Source organism: Triturus cristatus, chromosome 12 (genome assembly GCF_964204655.1).
Source record: "Triturus cristatus chromosome 12, aTriCri1.1, whole genome shotgun sequence".
Classification (NCBI taxonomy): domain Eukaryota; kingdom Metazoa; phylum Chordata; class Amphibia; order Caudata; family Salamandridae; genus Triturus; species Triturus cristatus.
Window position 1 is genome coordinate 613,124,813 of NC_140595.1, and position 17,303 is coordinate 613,142,115.

Here is a 17,303-nt window from a genome sequence, read left to right on the forward strand (position 1 = left end):
ATACTCTCTCATTTTTGCTTTCCAGCACCTCCTTAAAAATCTCTCAGGCCAGACCTTTCCGAAGTCTGTAAAGTCATTAACAGTAAACTGATGCCCATCCTCTGATATGGTGTCTTTGTTTACAAACATTATCTATCCTGGCTGGATCTCATGCAATGGCGGTGTTATAGGTGCCTATTCTAGCTGTCATTCAGTATGGTGCAGGCCCAAATTAGGTTAGAATTTAACTTGGCTCGCCAACACTATGTGCTTTATGTCCACTTCGTATCATTTGGCCTAGTTATCTCCAGCTGAGCCGGGGCCAATGAAGCAGCTTCTGTGGGGAATCATCCACGACAAGGAATATGAACTGCACAACTTTCACCAGAATACGATTGACCGGCTTGCAGCCAATGAGTTTTTTCTAACCTCTTTATCGCCAAGGAACTGGACAAAATACTTCTTAAACCTATCAGGTTGCTGTCAGCTCAGTATGACTTGCAAGTTATCCGAACACATTTGATCATGGACTTTTATCAACCATGAACGCTGCCATCATATGTACTTCGTTCATCTAAACTTATTGTCAAATCCCAACTACTCTGTCTTCGGCTTGGCCTGATTCTGCTAAAAGCATACAAGTATTTACGTTTAACTGGCGAACAAAATGAGCTCTGCAGGAGAAAGATCCTTCTCCTACTTCGCCGCCAAGACCTGTAACACCCTGCCCCTCCACCTCAGGCAATCCGCGTCATTGACCCAGTTCAGGAAGGACCTCAAGACCTGGCTCTTCGACTGAACCTCCACACCCAGATGGATCAGCAGTCTCTTCCCACCCCCCCCCCCCCCCCTTCCCCCAGTCAGCGCCTTGAGACCCTCACGGGTGGGTAGCAGTGCTTTACAAACCCCTGATTGATTGAGGGGTTGTCGAATCACGAAGGAGTCGCTTTCTCACATCATTTGCCTGTGTCCTTATGTATATTGCCTCAGGCATTATTGGCTCCTACCCATTTATAGAAAACTAAATATTAGATCTTGTAAAGCTGCGGTTGATAAATCTTTGAAGGGGGAATCATGCCAGTCTTTGGCAGGATTCTTAAAATGTATTATGTTTGCAAACAGGATGTGGAGTGCTGTGGTTTAGATAGTTATTGAATTGTCCAATTTTAACATCTATTTTTTAAGTTGTCTTAGCAGTAGAATAATGATTACATTTCAGTCAATATGTCTGGTCTCTTCCAGTTTGTGTAATAATTGCATGTTTGGGTACAGCTGATGTGAAGAGCACTCGCTCTTTGCTTCGGCGGTGGGTTGACTACTGCTATAATCATACTGGCACAACATTTGGAACTGTCATTCTTTCATCATTTTTTTTTGTTGAAAATTTTATTGAACAATAAATCAATTACAAGCATGGGCCTACAACCACCAGGGCCGGCCGCTAGATTCAGAAAGGATCATACAGTTCTTAAGGCAGTAGTCGACTCCCGGGGCCCAGTCCCGTACAAGGCTCCGGATAGTCCTAAGGAAGCAGGATACATAGGTTTAACATAAATAACAAATAATAACAAAAGGCGAGGCATAAGGACAAAAAGTGTGGGTCAGGCTACCTCCGGGGGACTCTACTTCAGACCTTCAAATAGCTATCAAGAGGAAGGAGTACTGATAGGTCGGGGGGGGGGTCACGGGAGAGGAACGTCTATATTCGGTTATTCCAAAAGTCGCAAGGAACCATCAAGGGTCAGGGGGACAAAGCAATATCAGTGTCCACTAGGGGGGGAGTACAGATACCCCCACGATACGTGTTCCATTGCCCCCAGATTCTACCCCATGCCCCAGGTTTACCACGAGCCACATACACAGTCTTCTCCCTGAACATGCACCAGTCCATGTTCTCCTTCCATACGGACACGGTGGGAGGCCGCTGGGAACCCCATAGCTGCGCTATATCTCTCTTGGCAATCATGTTCCCCAGGGCCGCCCACCGAGTCTGAGCCGCGTTATAATCATTGGGCTCCCACACATTCAGGACACAGCGACGCACCTCTGGCAACAGCGCAACCCCGGTGACTTGTCCCATGACCACATGAACCCGGCGCCAGTATTCAGCCACCTCGCGGCACTCCCAAAGGATATGGAGAAAGGTGGCACTGAGCCCACATCCCCGCTTACAGAGCCCGTCTTCAGAAAATCCCATTGAGACCAAACGGGGACCCGTCACATACACCCGGTGGAGAATCTTAAGCTGGACCAGGCGGAGACGGGCTGGAATGGCCACTTCCTTGGGGGACGACAGTGCGGACTGCCAGTCCTCGTCGTCCAGTTCCACCCCATCCCCCGTCCACGCCTCCCGGAGGCGCACCAAGAGGTCAGCCCGATTATTGATAAGTTTTTTATAAATTAAAGAGATAGTACTGTCGGGGACATGACCATCGAGTATGCGGTCCTCGAGGGGCGAAGAAGCCGGGATCTTGGTCCCCTCCCCAAAAACAGAGAGCAGGGCATGCCGAACCTGGGCGTAGCGAAAGAACTCCCTTTCCGTAAGTTCGTATTCGCTCTGGAGCGCCGCGAATGTTTTAACCGCACCCTTAATCCATAAGTCTCCCACTCTACTAATACCAATCGTGTCCCAACGTTCAAACCCCTTCGTTGTCCAGAGGCTTCCCAGTCGGTCGGAGGCAAACAGGGGAGTAGCACATGTTAATCGCTCACTCCAGCCCATGGCTACATTGGCCGCCCTCCAGATCCGTACCGCAATCTTAGTAGGGCCCGTAAGGGTCCGTCCAGCCGAGCTGGAGTAAAGTGCCCTGTTATAATTTCCGCCGGGAAGCAGGAATTTATCCATCTCATACGCCGGATTCAAGCCAGGCGCATACGTGGCATGGTTAATGGCCGATAGCTGTGAGGCCCAATAATACCTGCGAATGTCGGGAAGCGCGATGCCCCCGTCATACCAGGGGAGAGTAAGCTTTGCCAGAGCGATACGAGCCCGTCCGTCCCACACCAGTCTCCTCTGCAGGCTCTCCACCTCCCGAAAGTAGGACACAGGAATGACATCGAAGGAGTTCTGAAGTGCATAGAGGAATCTGGGAAGGGACATCATTTTAAACAGCGCTGCCCGACCCAGCGGGGACAAGGGCAGCTTACACCACCGAGCCGTGTCCTCCCTCAAACGCCGAAGTGGAAGCAGGAGATTCTGCTCATAGCGAGCCACCGGGTCCATCGAGACGTATATTCCCAGGTATTTAAAGCCGGACAGAGATAATTGGATCGGAAGCCGAGGCGGCAAGAGAGGAGGGTCGCCGGAGATAGGATAGACACAGGATTTAGACCAGTTGATCGTTAGACCCGAATTTCTCCCAAAGGAAGTCAGAACATCAAAGAGAACATTAAGCGACTGCCGCGGCGAGGTGAGATACAGGAGAATATCGTCTGCATACAACGAGACCCGATCCTCGAAGCCCGGGGCCCACCGGATCCCTCTGAGCGAGGGCTCCCAGCGGAGCCAAGCAGCGAGCGGCTCCAGGGCAAGAGCAAAGAGCAGAGGGGACAACGGGCACCCCTGCCTCGTACCCCTACCGAGAGCGAAGGGCCGAGAGACCCGACCATTAACCACCACCTGAGCCATGGGTCCCGTGTAAAGAAGCTTCACCCAGCCAAGAAATCCTTCCCCAAAGCCGAATTTGGTCAAAACAGCCCAGAGGAATGGCCACTCGATGGTGTCAAAGGCCATCGTGGCGTCTAAAGAAACCAGCACGGCCGGTTCGGAGAGGTACGCCGCCCTGGCGAGGGCGCCGTGAAGACGCCGCAAGTTAAGAGCGGTGTTACGGTGAGGGATGAAGCCGCATTGGTCAGGATGAATCAGATCGCAGATGACGCTCAACAAACGATTGGCAAGGACTTTGGCCAGGATTTTAGGCTCTGCGTTTAGCAGTGAAATAGGCCTATAGGAGGCACAGCGGTCTCGTGGCTTACCGTCCTTGGGGATCACGACTATCGTAGCCAGACGCTGGTCGTCAGGAAGGGAGCCTGCCTCAAGGGACTCCTGAAACATACGACGGAGGAAGGGCGCGAGTTTATCAGGGCGCAACTTATATAATTCAATAGGCAGACCGTTGGGACCCATCGCCTTGCCCGAACGAAGGGACAGAATCGCAGATGCAATTTCATCTACAGACAAGGGGGCGTCCAGCTGCTCACGGTCTTCGACGGACAGGCAGGGCAAAGCAATATCCCTCAGCAGAAGGCAAGAGTCTTCCTCGTCCCTATCAGTCACCGGGGAGTACACGGCCCGGAGGTGGTCAGCAAAACATTCCACAATCTCGCCAGGCTCAGTCAGACACACTCCATCCGAGACACGCAGCTCCGGGACCACACGATTCACTCTCTCCTTCTTATCCAGCCACGCAATCAACTTTCCCGCCTTGTCCCCGGCATCATACAATCGACCCAGCTGCTCCCTATACATCGTTTTGGCAGCGTCAGTGACAAGAGACCTATATTCAAACTGTTTCAGGCTGAGGGCATGGAGCCCGTCCGGAGTGACACCCGTCTCCAAGGCCGACTCCAGCCCCGAGATGTCAGTCTCCAGCTTCACCACTGCCTCACTCTTATGCTTCTTAGCCACCACTATCTGGGAGAGGGCGTGTCCGCGGATTACGGTTTTAAAGGCTTCCCACAGGGACCTTGCGGACGACACCGACCCCTCGTTTTCAAGGAAGTATTGGTCCATAGCCTTAACCAGACTGTCGCGAGTCGTAGGGTCTCGCAGGTACCACGGGTTGATGGGAGCGATCCGCCCTGCAGACCGCAACTCGGTGTCAAAGAGCAACCACAGCGGGGAATGATCGGAGATACCCCGCGCCAGGTGCCTAATCTCTCGTATCCGACCAGTCTGTGCCGCGGGCATAAGGAAATAGTCTAACCTAGAAAGACTCCCATGCGCCCCAGAGTGAAAGGTGTACTGACATTGGGTCGGATGCATTAATCTCCAACTATCTACCAGACCGAAGGTCTCCAGCAGTCCACCAAGCCATGCCTGGGCAGCGGGGAGGGCCCTGGGTGGGTGACGATCCAGGTCACCCGAAACCACCGAATTAAAGTCCCCGCCCATAAGCAAAAGACTATCCGGAAGTTCAAGCAGCATTCGACCCAAGTCCGCAAAGGTGGAATTCTGGAGGCCCGGGGGGACGTAAACTGAGACCAAGGAAAGGGGCTGCCCCTCCCACCTCCCAGTCAGACACACATAGCGCCCTCTGTCATCCGAGACTACCCTAGTGATATCCAACGGAAGTGACGATCGCAGGAGAATGCCCACCCCCCTGGAACCAGTTGTGAAACCAGAATGGGCCACGAGGCGGTATCCCCCCCTGTTCATTGCATGACAAACATTACCAACCAGATGCGTCTCCTGGATAAACACCACATCAGGAGTCAGACGGCGCAAATACTGCAGTACTACACCCCGTTTGATACGGTCCCCCAACCCATTGACGTTCCATGACATCAGCCTCAACCCGTCCCCCCCCATCCCCTCCAATAGATCAAAGGCCCCCCATTCAGTAGCACAGTTCCCGAATCTGGACCAAAATCAGTACCTCGCCCTGCAAACGAAAAACACACAGCAAAACAACCCCTCCCTCCCCCCAACCCCCCCCCAAATCCAACTCCCCCCACCCTGCACCCCTGCGGGCCAGAAAACCCCCCCAACTTGCAGTGTGCCTGTCGCCCTCCTAACCCCATTCTACGAAAAGACCCCGGAGGAGGAAAGGGACCCGTCCCCGCCCGCCCCCCACACAGGTCCTAGCGAGACAAAATGAACAAAAGAAGTAAAACCCAGCTGAACAGTGCAAAATGGCAAAATCAAGGACCAAAAGTCACTCCAAAGGGGACCCGTCACCTTCGGCGCCTGCAGAGGGCCCGGGACGGCCACCTCTGTCCGGCAGCGAGTCCAGCCAGTCACTCACGGCCACAGGAGAGTCAAAAAAGGCAGTCCGATCCTCATGTTCCACTCGGAGTTTTGCAGGGTAGAGCATAGAGTACTTTAGGCCCAGTTCACGGAGACGACGCTTCACCCCCTGGAATCCCATCCGCTGTTTCTGGACAAGTTGGGTAAAGTCCGGATAAAAGTTAATGGATGAGTTCTCATGACGAACCGGGCCGTGGACCCGTGAGGCCTGCAGAATCGCATCTCGGTCTCTATAATGGAACAGTTTGGCCACGATAGGCCTCGGGGGGGCCCCCGGCCGCGGCCGACCGCCCGGAACTCGATGGGCCCGCTCCACGGCAAAGAACTTGCTTAGGCCTGCAGGGGCCAACTGTTGGAGGATGAGTTCCTCGACCAGGAGGTCAACCGGGCGGTTGTCGGAGGACTCCGGTACGCCTATGACACGGATGTTGTTGCGTCGGGCCCGTCCCTCGAAGTCCTCCAGCCGCCGAGCCATATGATCGTTGACCGCCTTAATGTCACCCAGCGCGGCCTGCAGGTCCGACACATCCGCACCAAGGGTGGAGGTCCGCGCATCGAGAGCCTGAACCCTCTCGTTAGTTTTGGAGAGGTCTGCCCGAATTAAGGTGACATCGATTGCCACCGTGTCGATTTTACGGGCCAGGGCCTCGTATTGCGTGGCGATGGTTTCCCTGATGCCATCAATGGCGCCCATGATGTCCTGCAGGGAAAGCTCCGGAGAGACGGTCGTGCCACCGCCGGCGGCATCCGGGGGGGGGCCGGTCGCTCCAGGGGACCCTCTGCCCTGAGTGTAGCGGTCCATGTTGTTGGCCTGGACCGGTCCCCCGCGGAGGGAGGCCTTAGTCTTACGCCCCTCGGGGCCCCCCTTGCCCCCCATGTGGTCACGGATACCGAAGGGGACCGCCGATCAAGAGTCGTAGGGGCACCGGCACCGCAGACCAGCGCCTCACCAGGGACCACAAGAGAGCGGTGCGGGGGGACCCAAGGCGATGGGCACACTAGTGGCAGGTGGAGACAAGGCCTCGTGCAGAGGCCAAGGAAACACCTCGCCACATCAAGTGCGTTCGCAGGCCAGCCCCCTGAAGTCCGAAAGTGAAACCGAAAGTGGTAGAGCGGCCACTGGCACCGCACTGCAGCCGCTGTTGTTCAATTGCGACACGGCTCCACGGTTCACCCTCGCCCCGGGCACCTCCGTCGGGTGGGTCCCAAAAGTTCGAACAACGACAGCTCAGGATTCCCAGGTCCGATTCGAGTTCTGAAAAGAGATACGTGCTCAGCCGGTCTTCATCTGCCAGATTCCATAAACCACATCAGGATATTCTCAGGATAAATTCCGAGGAGCAGCAAGGGTCCGGGGAGCCCTGTGCTCACGCGACCATCTTGGATGCGCGCTAGGCTCCTCCTCCTCTTTCATCATTTTGAATTGGTATGTTTGCACAAACATCAGCTGATTTTCTTGGACTCTTTTTTAATTTATTTTATTTTAACTACTGTTGGCCATTCGCATTGTCTTGATAATAGCTAGCGAATGCTGCATTTGTTTGCCCAGCAGCCGCAAGTAGAATCTCTGTTCAACTGACATAATTGCACTTTTATCTTTTTTTTAAATTTCTGGCTGACCTGGGTTGGTTGTATACTTTATATCTTCCAACGGTGTACTTTTTATCTCACAGGCATTTTAACAATGCTCTTGAAGGATTGTAATTTCTTATTGTGTTGTATTGCATCTTTTTTCTCTTAACAAATGATTCCAATGATTTTTACTAATCTTGCAAACAAATTAATTCTTAGACACACCAAATTAATTAGGAATTCCAAACACTCTAGAGCTCTTTGTATTGTCTCTGGCAGAGTAATGGGCTTACAGAAAGCTAATGAACACTTTCCATTATATAAGAGGAAAGCAGCTACTACAGCCCTCTTTAGAAATGGTCTGGTTATCAAGTTACCAAGATTTGAACCTACTCAGCAGCACCTGAACAGATGCTAAAGCCTATCAAGACTCAGGGCCAAACCTGTTTGGTTAGTTGCCATTTTTCTTTTTTTTTAGCATTTCTTTTTTCAGTTATGGTGGATTTGTTTCCTAAACACTATGATTGATATCAGTTCCTGAAAAAGAAACAAAAGGGGAAAGAGAAGACACACAACAACCTGGTCGGTTGTGGGTGTTAGGAAATGTCTTCAATGTAGGTATGAGTATACACAGAAAGGAAAGGTTACTCCTGTGGGGTACTAGTTGTGCCCTCACACACCCTTGCAAGTGTCTAGCATCATCATTGGGCACTGCTCCTCGTGGGGGTGGCGCTGCTGTCCCTCACGGGCCCTACTGGATGGCTCTCTGACAGAGATCTTTTAGGAGTTGCCGCATTTGTGCATTGGGTGTGTTGGTTTAAAAGGTGAAAGTTGGTGAAGAATAAAATAATCCAATAGGTACCCTGGTATGTTTATTCGGGTGTCCTATGGATTAGGCTAAAAATATTAATCACGGGGATGGAGATGCAATTCATGCAAAATGAGAGGGGAAAGGAAGGATATTGATCCTGCTGCTCTCAACCTGTGTGGTAGTGTTCCTAGTGTGATAGGTGTGTAAAAGGGGTCGACATGTTTCACGCTGTGAAATGGTCCCTAGTGGATCCCTAAGTGCTTCATCAGGACCAGTAGAAAGAGTAAGAGTATGATGGGAATCAAGGATGGAGACGCCCTATATTCTCATAAAACCTATTAGTTGAGGTTGTAGTTGAACAAGTACTGTTGCTGGGATACGTTCTTATGCGTATACCCTGTTCACAGCCCTCCCCAGATTCAAAGTGGGCTGCTTCAGCGGTGGCTCGGGTGTATGAAGGCAATTCTCTCCTTCCTTCCGTAAACCGGAAACCTACCCGTCTTCCAAGACGGATTTGTTTCCTACCAATGGCTGTTGAGTATACAATTTCTATTTTATTTTGTGCTTATGAATATTCTTGAAGATCCCTTAATGGTGAAGGAATAGTTACTTGCAATTATAGTCTTTAATTCTGGGAATTTTCATTAAATTCATGAACAACTGTCCGGCCCCCATGAACTCCAATGAGGATGTACACACAACTTTAAGTCTAAGGGCTTTCAGCTACCATTGTGGCACACTGCTGCACTCCTGGACAGAAGGACAACCTGGGCTTGCTTAAACTGACTCTACGTGAATTAATGATACTTCTATACGCTTTCAAGGTTTCCTTTGAGAAGAGAGTATAAGGTCTTCAGAGGTGTAGCCTCCAGTCACATTCTTTTTACTGTTCAATTTGCTTTAAAAAAAAATGAGGTAAATGTGTTTACAATAAGCAATAAAAAACCTGTTTTTTCCTCATAAAATTGTTCTAGGATTTCTTACATGGATCTTTTTACTCAGTGGGTATGAACCCAAGGAGAGTCCAATAACCAGGAACTTGGATAACAAACAAATAACGTTACCTTCTCCAATCGTTATCATTCATAACTATTAGACTATTTCTCTGGGTCCAAAGGATCCAGAAGATATTCTCAAAAATATATTTTAATCCTATATAAAATAGAAGTAAAGCTCTCACTTTTATTGCAAAGACATAGGTGGCATAGAGATTAGAAATAGGTCCCCTTTAGGGATGCCACCACTACATCACCCTCAGAGCTGTGCACCGTCCCATTGACTTGGTTCTTTTTTCTGCTTGTCCTTAAAGGATGCTCGAACACATAAATCTCACCCTTTCTAGCCCTCCTATACGTTTTTTCTGCAGCTGCCTACTCCATCTTGCAAGCTCTTTTCTTCTAAGTGCTTTCTTCACCTGTCTGTACTGCTACTTTTCAACCCGTGTGCCAAGTGTGGTGGGAAAATGAGCATTCTTTAAACCTTTCTCAACCACATTGCGATTAATGCAGATGCTAAAGAGAAATGCCACAGAGGCAAGGGAAAGAAGGGAAGACTTCTACAACACAAAATGAAATCTCTGTATGCTAGGTAATCTCTTCTTGAAGCAGGAGTCCGTACTGTGGATTGAAATGTACTGCGAGGCCCTGAGTGCAAAGCGCCTAGGGAAGCACCCTGTATGTGCGACTCTGATCTCTTACCCACTTCAGCCCCAGGGTCTCTGCAGTTCTTGTTGTTCCAAACTTTTGAAACGTGTGGTTGTGTTTCTTTCTAGTTTCTTTCTAGTCCTGCTGTGCTCTGCTTCTCTGTCAGCTTGTAGATCTGCTGGTCTTCCGCTTCGTTGTGTGTTGTCCATCTGTCTGTCTGTGCTACACTCCTTTATGTGCATCCTTGCCTGCCCGCCGCTCCGCTACCAGCTAGTAGTTCAGTCCACGCTCATTTATCAGTGTCTAGTTCTGCATTTCCACCATTCCTTTATCAGCAGGAGTCTGCCTGCCTGTTGTTCGCGCCCCTCCCATGTGTAGTTGACCTGTCTACTATCTGCATGTCCTCATGCCTGTTGTCACATACTCTTGTTTCCTGTAAGTATTCATGCACAAAATGATCTTTGGTCTGTGTTCCCATTCTAGACGTTATCACTGCAGCGACAAATGATGGAAAACCTGGTGATTGCTAAAGCAAGAGAAGAAACGGTATCCTTTATTGGTATGGGAGCAAGGGATCGAGGGTTCGAACAGTGATTGGGCAGCGGTGAAGGAGGCAGAGGTGCAAACTCAGGTTACCAGATTCCCCAAGCCATTTGGGACGCTATATTCCAGTCAGGTGGTTTCATTTCACAAATCATTGTTTCAAAGCGTAGAGTGCAGTTGAAATTCATCCAGACTACAACTCCCAGAATGCATTAGCTTGTTAAAGGAAAGCATGGGACTGGAATATGGAATCCCTGATGGTATGGATTCATCAGGTGGCTTTAGCCATATGGATAATTGAACAGGCACAGGTTTTTAGGGCATTTCTTCTATGGGTAATCTTAGTCGTAGGTCAGGGAACAAGTCCTAAAAAAAGAAGTGGGGGGACGCTGACGTCACAACAGGAAGTGACGTCACGAAAGGTGGCTTGCACCATCAGACTCATTGCCTCCCCTCGCTCACCCCTTAGATGCGATTGCATCAGAGAAGCCAGCGCGTGAGCAGCATTCTGAATGAGCTCCGACCTTGCCCCAGAGAGACCAAAGAGTGAATGTGTGGCTCCATTTGCTCCAGTTATCGAGCTCCCGGTAAAATAAGTGGGGGACGCCGTCCACGCACGTGGTACCCCGACTCGAGCCCTGTCGTAGGTGATCACTCTTGGCCTTCTCATCTTCTGACACTATCGACTTAGTTGAGACATACAAAAGGTGATGGGAGAAATACTTGCAAATGGGTGAAAGCACTGACAATCGGACTGGGCAGCAACCAGCCTTTCCTTTTTCACCCACTGTGCCACTCTAGATAGAGCCTACCTTAGGTAAATCAGTACTGACCCTGCTCCTGGTGGGAACGTCCCAGACCAGACCCCCTCCAGATGGAAACACAAGCAGCCATAGATGGGTTTCAGCCCAATGAGGCCTCCTCACTATCTGCTTACTTACCTGGAGGATCCCTGTTGTGACAAGAACTGGGATGTGTGATGATTATGTTGGGCTTATTGAGAAGCTTTACTTGACGTCATGCGTACAAATAACAGTTTAACATTTTCTTTTTAAGTTTTTGCTTTACTGAATCTAGAGTCATAGTAAATCTAGGCCATATATAACAAAAGGTGTTGGATTGTGTTTGTAATTGTAGGCTTTGGTGAGGTCGCATGGAAGGAATGGGGTGAGCTATGACCCCATTAGTTTGATATTCTCGAGTGATATGTGTGCTCTCTTACATGTTCCTCTCCTCAGCCTGCTTGAGGGAGCCAGGCATTCTATGTAATTGTATTAATTTCAAGTATAGGGATTTAGGAGTTCAGTGTAAGGTTATTCCTCAAACCCTGTTTTTATTCTCACAATTAAGATTTTTTTTTCCCAATAGGTATCTATTTGGGGCATTACAACTTTGGGGGAGGTTATCACTGCTAGAGCTTCTTGCAGCAAATTTAAAAAGAGAAACGATTTGCAGATACATATTTTTGTGCACAACCTAGAAAAAAGTTTGCATGCACTTTGTACTTTCCCTTGTAACACTGCAGCAAAATGTTAATGTAGGAGACACGAGTGAACATTTTGAAAACAGTCAGTCAGACTGTATCATTGTTTTTTAATTCGATGCATTCACCTCATCAATGTGTCCATTTGTACAGCTATCCGCGCATCCATTGAGCCATCTACTCAGTCACAGATCCTGGCACCCTTCTGTATGTAAGCCTGTGGGCATGTTTGTGTTTGATCTGTTTCTGTGTTTAACATATGTCTGTCTCACACTTGTGTCTGTGTACCTGCCTATCTGTGACTGTAGATGTACATTAGTTTATATGCATGTTCCCCTGGTGTGTGTCCTGTATGCATGCACTGTACAAAAGGACAACAGGTGCATTTTAGTCCAGAATTCTCACAAAACCTCCTAAATCTGCCTTTCAATGACTCAGCAAAGGACTGAAGAGAGAGAAGTTTGGTTGTGTTACATTTCTTTGATGTCACCCAGCGCTCTTCAACGGTTACAAATGTGTATCCATGGCAGGGCATTTCAAATGACATTAGAAAGCAACGTAGCACTTGCTGTGCTGTCTACTCCTATAACCTATCACCCCGCCCACCCTAACAAGTTTATTTTCGAGACAAAAAAAATCTAAATGGTAAATGGAGTTTTAGGGCTCCACATTGCACTGAAAGTGAAATGTGGGTAAAAGAAACAAAGCAGCTCTTTTAAGGATGGCCTCTTTGATAAAGTAACTTTTAGAAGGGGCACATACTGCACAAAGGCACTGTGTGGTGTCATCTGTATGCGCAGCAGACTTTGCCTTCTTCAAGAGGACCACTTTCAGCATGTACAGGGAGATTCGCCAGTCCAGCCGGTTACCTTCTGAAAAGAGTGAAGATGCACTGTCCCTGGGCAGTGGATAAACGCAGGATGTCCTTTAGTTTAACTCTTTTTTTTTTTGCAGTTTTATATAGCGCGAACTTGACCCGAATCCAATCCGGTACCGCAGCGCCTTTCATAGCACCAGTTACGTTACATGAGGACACACATTCATTTTTCTTAGGCACGGGGAGATTAAGTGATTTGCCCAGAATCACAGGATTTTTTGCGTCATTACCAAGACTCGAACCCAGTTCCCCAGGTCCGAGGTCGAGCGCCCTAGCCGTTAAGCCAACTCCTCTCCCCTCCCCTCCCTGATTGATGGCTGAGGCTGGTGCTCATGTAGTGACTAGTTCCACAGCATTCATGCTGAGCTTTATCCGGTCGATGGTGCCTGGTACCAAGCAGCATTCCTTTCTTGTTAATGGTGCATGTTACTAATTGACATTTGAAATAGAGATTTCCTAAAGGCGATTTGAAGGAAATTGCAATTCGGAACTCGCTATTTCAAACGTCTGTACATGTAGCCCTATCTGAGGATTCATGCAGATACAGAGTCCACACAAGAAATAAACCCAGCCAATCACTTGTTTTCTCCCCAATGTACCAAAGATGTGGATCAAACAATATCCCTAATAGACGCAATATACTTAATTGAATACAAGGAATGCTAAGCCTTGAGCAAATAACTTCCCAGGATATACTTGCAGTCAGGTCCCGGGAGGTATTAGGGAGGTAGGCTGGTCCAGTTCATCTCCAATTGTGTTCCTCTACCAGTCTGATTACCGGCAGGCCTTCATGAGTCCCTCTCAGTAATGGCGGGTACGGACAGCAAACTTTCAGCTTCTAGCCGCAAGCTGGCATGGGTTTCTGTTCTATTTGTTTAGGAGAGGCATCAGCACTTCCACAGCCCATCTGTTCTGTGCATCGTCAATGCTGGGCTGATCCATTGCAGACTCATATATTTGGACACATTTGCTTCATTTCTCATGGCTCACCTATTTACTTCAGGCTCTTGGTAGAAGGACATGGAGTACCTTCTGTCGAAAAGATGTAGTTACTTGTTTCAGCCAGATTCACTCTGTATCCTTTGAGGCTAATGTTGATGCAATTGTGGCTCCACAGTCTATGCTACAGGGCAAACCAGTCTTGTAGTCAAAGTGTGTCACCGGTTTTCGGGTTGGTGTCAGGCGCCACAGTTTCTACCCTTGCGATGTACTTATTTTTAGCTTTCTGTGGTTGGAACTTTGTATTTTTTAATTTATGAATCAACTGACAACTTGACATTGTTTTCCCCGGCAGTATTGAAGATAAGGATTTTTCTTGAGATTGCATAGTCTGTTGCTTTCAGTTTCTAACCTGTTTTAGGAAGCGTATCCCCAGCTTCTTCTGGGTTTTTTTTTTATTACAGATTCTGATTGCCCTCTGTACCCATGGGGATGCCACTAGTAAGGTCTGCCTCGATTTAACCTCTGCAGTCTGCAGTTAGTGTTGGAGTGTATTGCCATTTTCTGCACAATTTGAAGTTGAACTTCCAGTTTGTTTGACTGGCAAATTAATGCTCCAGCCATGGCGTCCAGGGTTCCAATGTTAATATGGACTGTGGAGGTGGAATTACAGGCTGCTTCGAGAGGGGTGTGTTTTAGATCACGTTGCATTAACATCCGTATGTCCGTAAACTCACACAAAATGGAGTCATCTGAGGTGGCAATTTTTCCTTTAGTTAGAGATACTGGGGTCATCAGAGTGTTGGTGTTATGTTGATTGACATGGGTCGGCTTTCATCTTCTGTCAGAAAGCTTCTAACTATAAAGTTAGGCTGTGTCTGGAATTTATTCTACCTTTTACGGTAATAGCCACAGTCTAGTACTGTCTCCGGTTGCTTGTGAAATTGTGCAAATAAGTAAGTTGATGTATTCTTGCTGGTGCTTCGGTCTTCTATATTCATTCGCTGTCTCTCATATCACCCACATGTATAATAGATGTGATAGTGTCATTATATTTCTGCTTTCCAGTGGTCAGGCCGGTTTAGGGTTGCTCCAAGTGTGGGTTTTGCTTCTGTATAGACTCCATTTTAAAATAATTGTCTATTTTTGTATACCCCATTTTTGTTCTTTTTTGTGCTGTTTCATGTGTGTCACATCTACCTCGTTGGTGGAATGGGGAGAATGGAGCCCCTTCAGTGGGCAAGATTTAGTCATGGTGGAAGATATCGTACCCTTTCTTACTAATCTACTTTGGAGCTGGTATTTGCCAGTCTCCTGTCATCCTCCAGTTTTCTGCCCTCAGGTTGGTTGTCCTAATTTTGCTAGTTGCTTTTCTAAGTGCTTTACCTGATTATTAGCTGCACTAAATCTTCCTTGAATATTGCTTGGTCTTAGCTGTGTTGACCTTTTAGGTAAAGAATTGACTTGGGAATGCTAGCCCAAGCCTTTAGTGACGAAGAAGTGCTGGGAAGTTTCCGTTTTGTAGCATGAATATTTAATTAAGTAAACCCGCCTTACATACACCGACACAGATTTGAGCAATTCTTCATTCAGTCCAATTAAGAGTCAAGTCCAGGTCCATTTAAGGGGTAATCTTAAACCTCACTCTTGGAAACGTGTGGGGGTCTCCTTGTGGACTCCCTCTAGGCAGCGTTCTGCTGTGACGTGGTGGGACTTACTTGACTCGACACAGCTGTGCTGTCGAGCAGTACCAGGAAGTGCCTTGCCACACAGGAGTCTCCTCCCCCGGATCCACGCCGCTACCAAGTATCCAGCTTCAGTGCCACGGCCAGCACAGGCTAGACCCCTGGAGCCCCAAATGCGGAGCCGCGTCCCTGGAGCCCCAAATGAGCCGCATCCCTGGAACCCCAAATGAGCCGCGTCCCTGGAGCCCCAAATGCGGAGCCGCGTCCCTGGAACCATGGGATAGTATAGTAGGGCTCAAGGGCTGGTGCGAGAGCAAGAAGGCCAGAGCGGGGCACGAGCCTGGTTGGAAGCTGTATGCTTCCCGCGCGCACACAGCTAGCAGCAAGGAGCGGCTGAAGCAGGGGTTCTCCCTGTTCACAGCGTTTACCCGTGCAGCACGGAGGAAAGGGGGGACCTGCCTATGCTGTGGGCACGCTTTTTAGGGCTGGCTTAACAGCACGGTTGTCTGCATGACGTATTGTTTTTCAAGGGTGGGCTTTGGCTCAACGCAAGGAGTGCAACTTCTCACATCATGCTATTGGCTGTTTGGTGTATCATTTCACCAGGGCCGTTTCTAGGTGTTTTGCCGCCCTGGGCAAGGATTGAAAAATGCAGCCCCCTCCCTTTTACTACAATCACTTTCTACCCCTGTCATCCAGGCTAGAAGAATTGATGCATTAGATATTCCCAAACTCATGTTTTTTAGCGCCTTCCCCGTTTTGCCGCCCTAGGCAGCCGCCTAGTCTTGCCTAATGGTAGAAACGGCCCTGCATTTCACCTCCAATGGAGGTTTGCATTGTAGTGCTTGTACAAAAGAAAATACGCTAACTCCTCACACATTCATATGTTTATTTCTTTATATGCATATAATACAGAAAGCAATTTTATTGCCACCAGTGCTATACCCGCCACCGTAACAGCATTTGTGAATTCCCTTGTTTGCATGCTATTGTGCATGAAAGCCAGATGATTTGGCTTTGCCAGTGCTTGTTGATTAGCGACTCAACCCAGCAATATGCCCAACCCATAAAACGGGTCAGATCGCCTGCTTGTCTACCCTCAATGTGCACAGACAGGAAGGAAACTGTACCTCTCAAGCTGTTATTAAGGTTGCCCAGCAGACCGTGCTGGCTGCAGAGATATATTTGTTATCTCCGGAACATGCATTTGAGTCTTCCCAGAGGAGATTAAACCTTCATCTTTCCGAGGTGAATAAAATGAGCACGTTTACCTTGAGTTAGACACACCTTCTGTGCAAGTGTCAGGAGACACTTCCATGTTTGATGTGTGCTTTTGCATAAGAGCTCAGAGAAGCTGTTGTATATGTAGGGGACAAATAACGTAATGCACAGACTGGAATTACGAGACATTTGCTAGAGGAGAAATAGAGTACATACATTTTTTTTTTTTTAAATCCGTATTTGTAAAGCGCAAACTACTCACCCTTACGGGTCTCAAGGCGCTAAATTAAGTGAGCTATTGCCCAGAGTCACATGGTGCTGAGCTGCCGCCGGAGCCGGGGATCAAACCGTGAACCCTGTGCTTTGAAGTCAGCTGCCATGGCCGCTGCACCACACCAAAACTGGTTTACCTTTAAAAGTCCTAGGAATATTGACATTAAGTGGATATAGCTGTTGTAGTCTAGCTCAGTTTTGTATTACTGAGCAACATTAATATACGCCATTTTCACCTTACTTTCCGTATACTTCTTACTCCACTACCACAGATTTGACCTTTTACCTCACACCACCATGAAAAAGCGT

General features: G+C 48.5%; 1 protein-coding gene across 1 annotated transcript in view; it reads left to right on the forward strand.

Moving 5' to 3' along the window:
- The window catches only part of VPS9D1 (VPS9 domain containing 1), a 436,405-nt gene that overhangs the window by 63,975 nt on the left and 355,127 nt on the right, over nucleotides 1-17,303 (forward strand). The window contains exon 6 of the mRNA XM_085640133.1: nucleotides 10,457-10,519. Coding sequence (XP_085496259.1) covers nucleotides 10,457-10,519 — 63 coding nt within the window. The remainder of the gene's footprint in view (nucleotides 1-10,456; nucleotides 10,520-17,303) is intronic.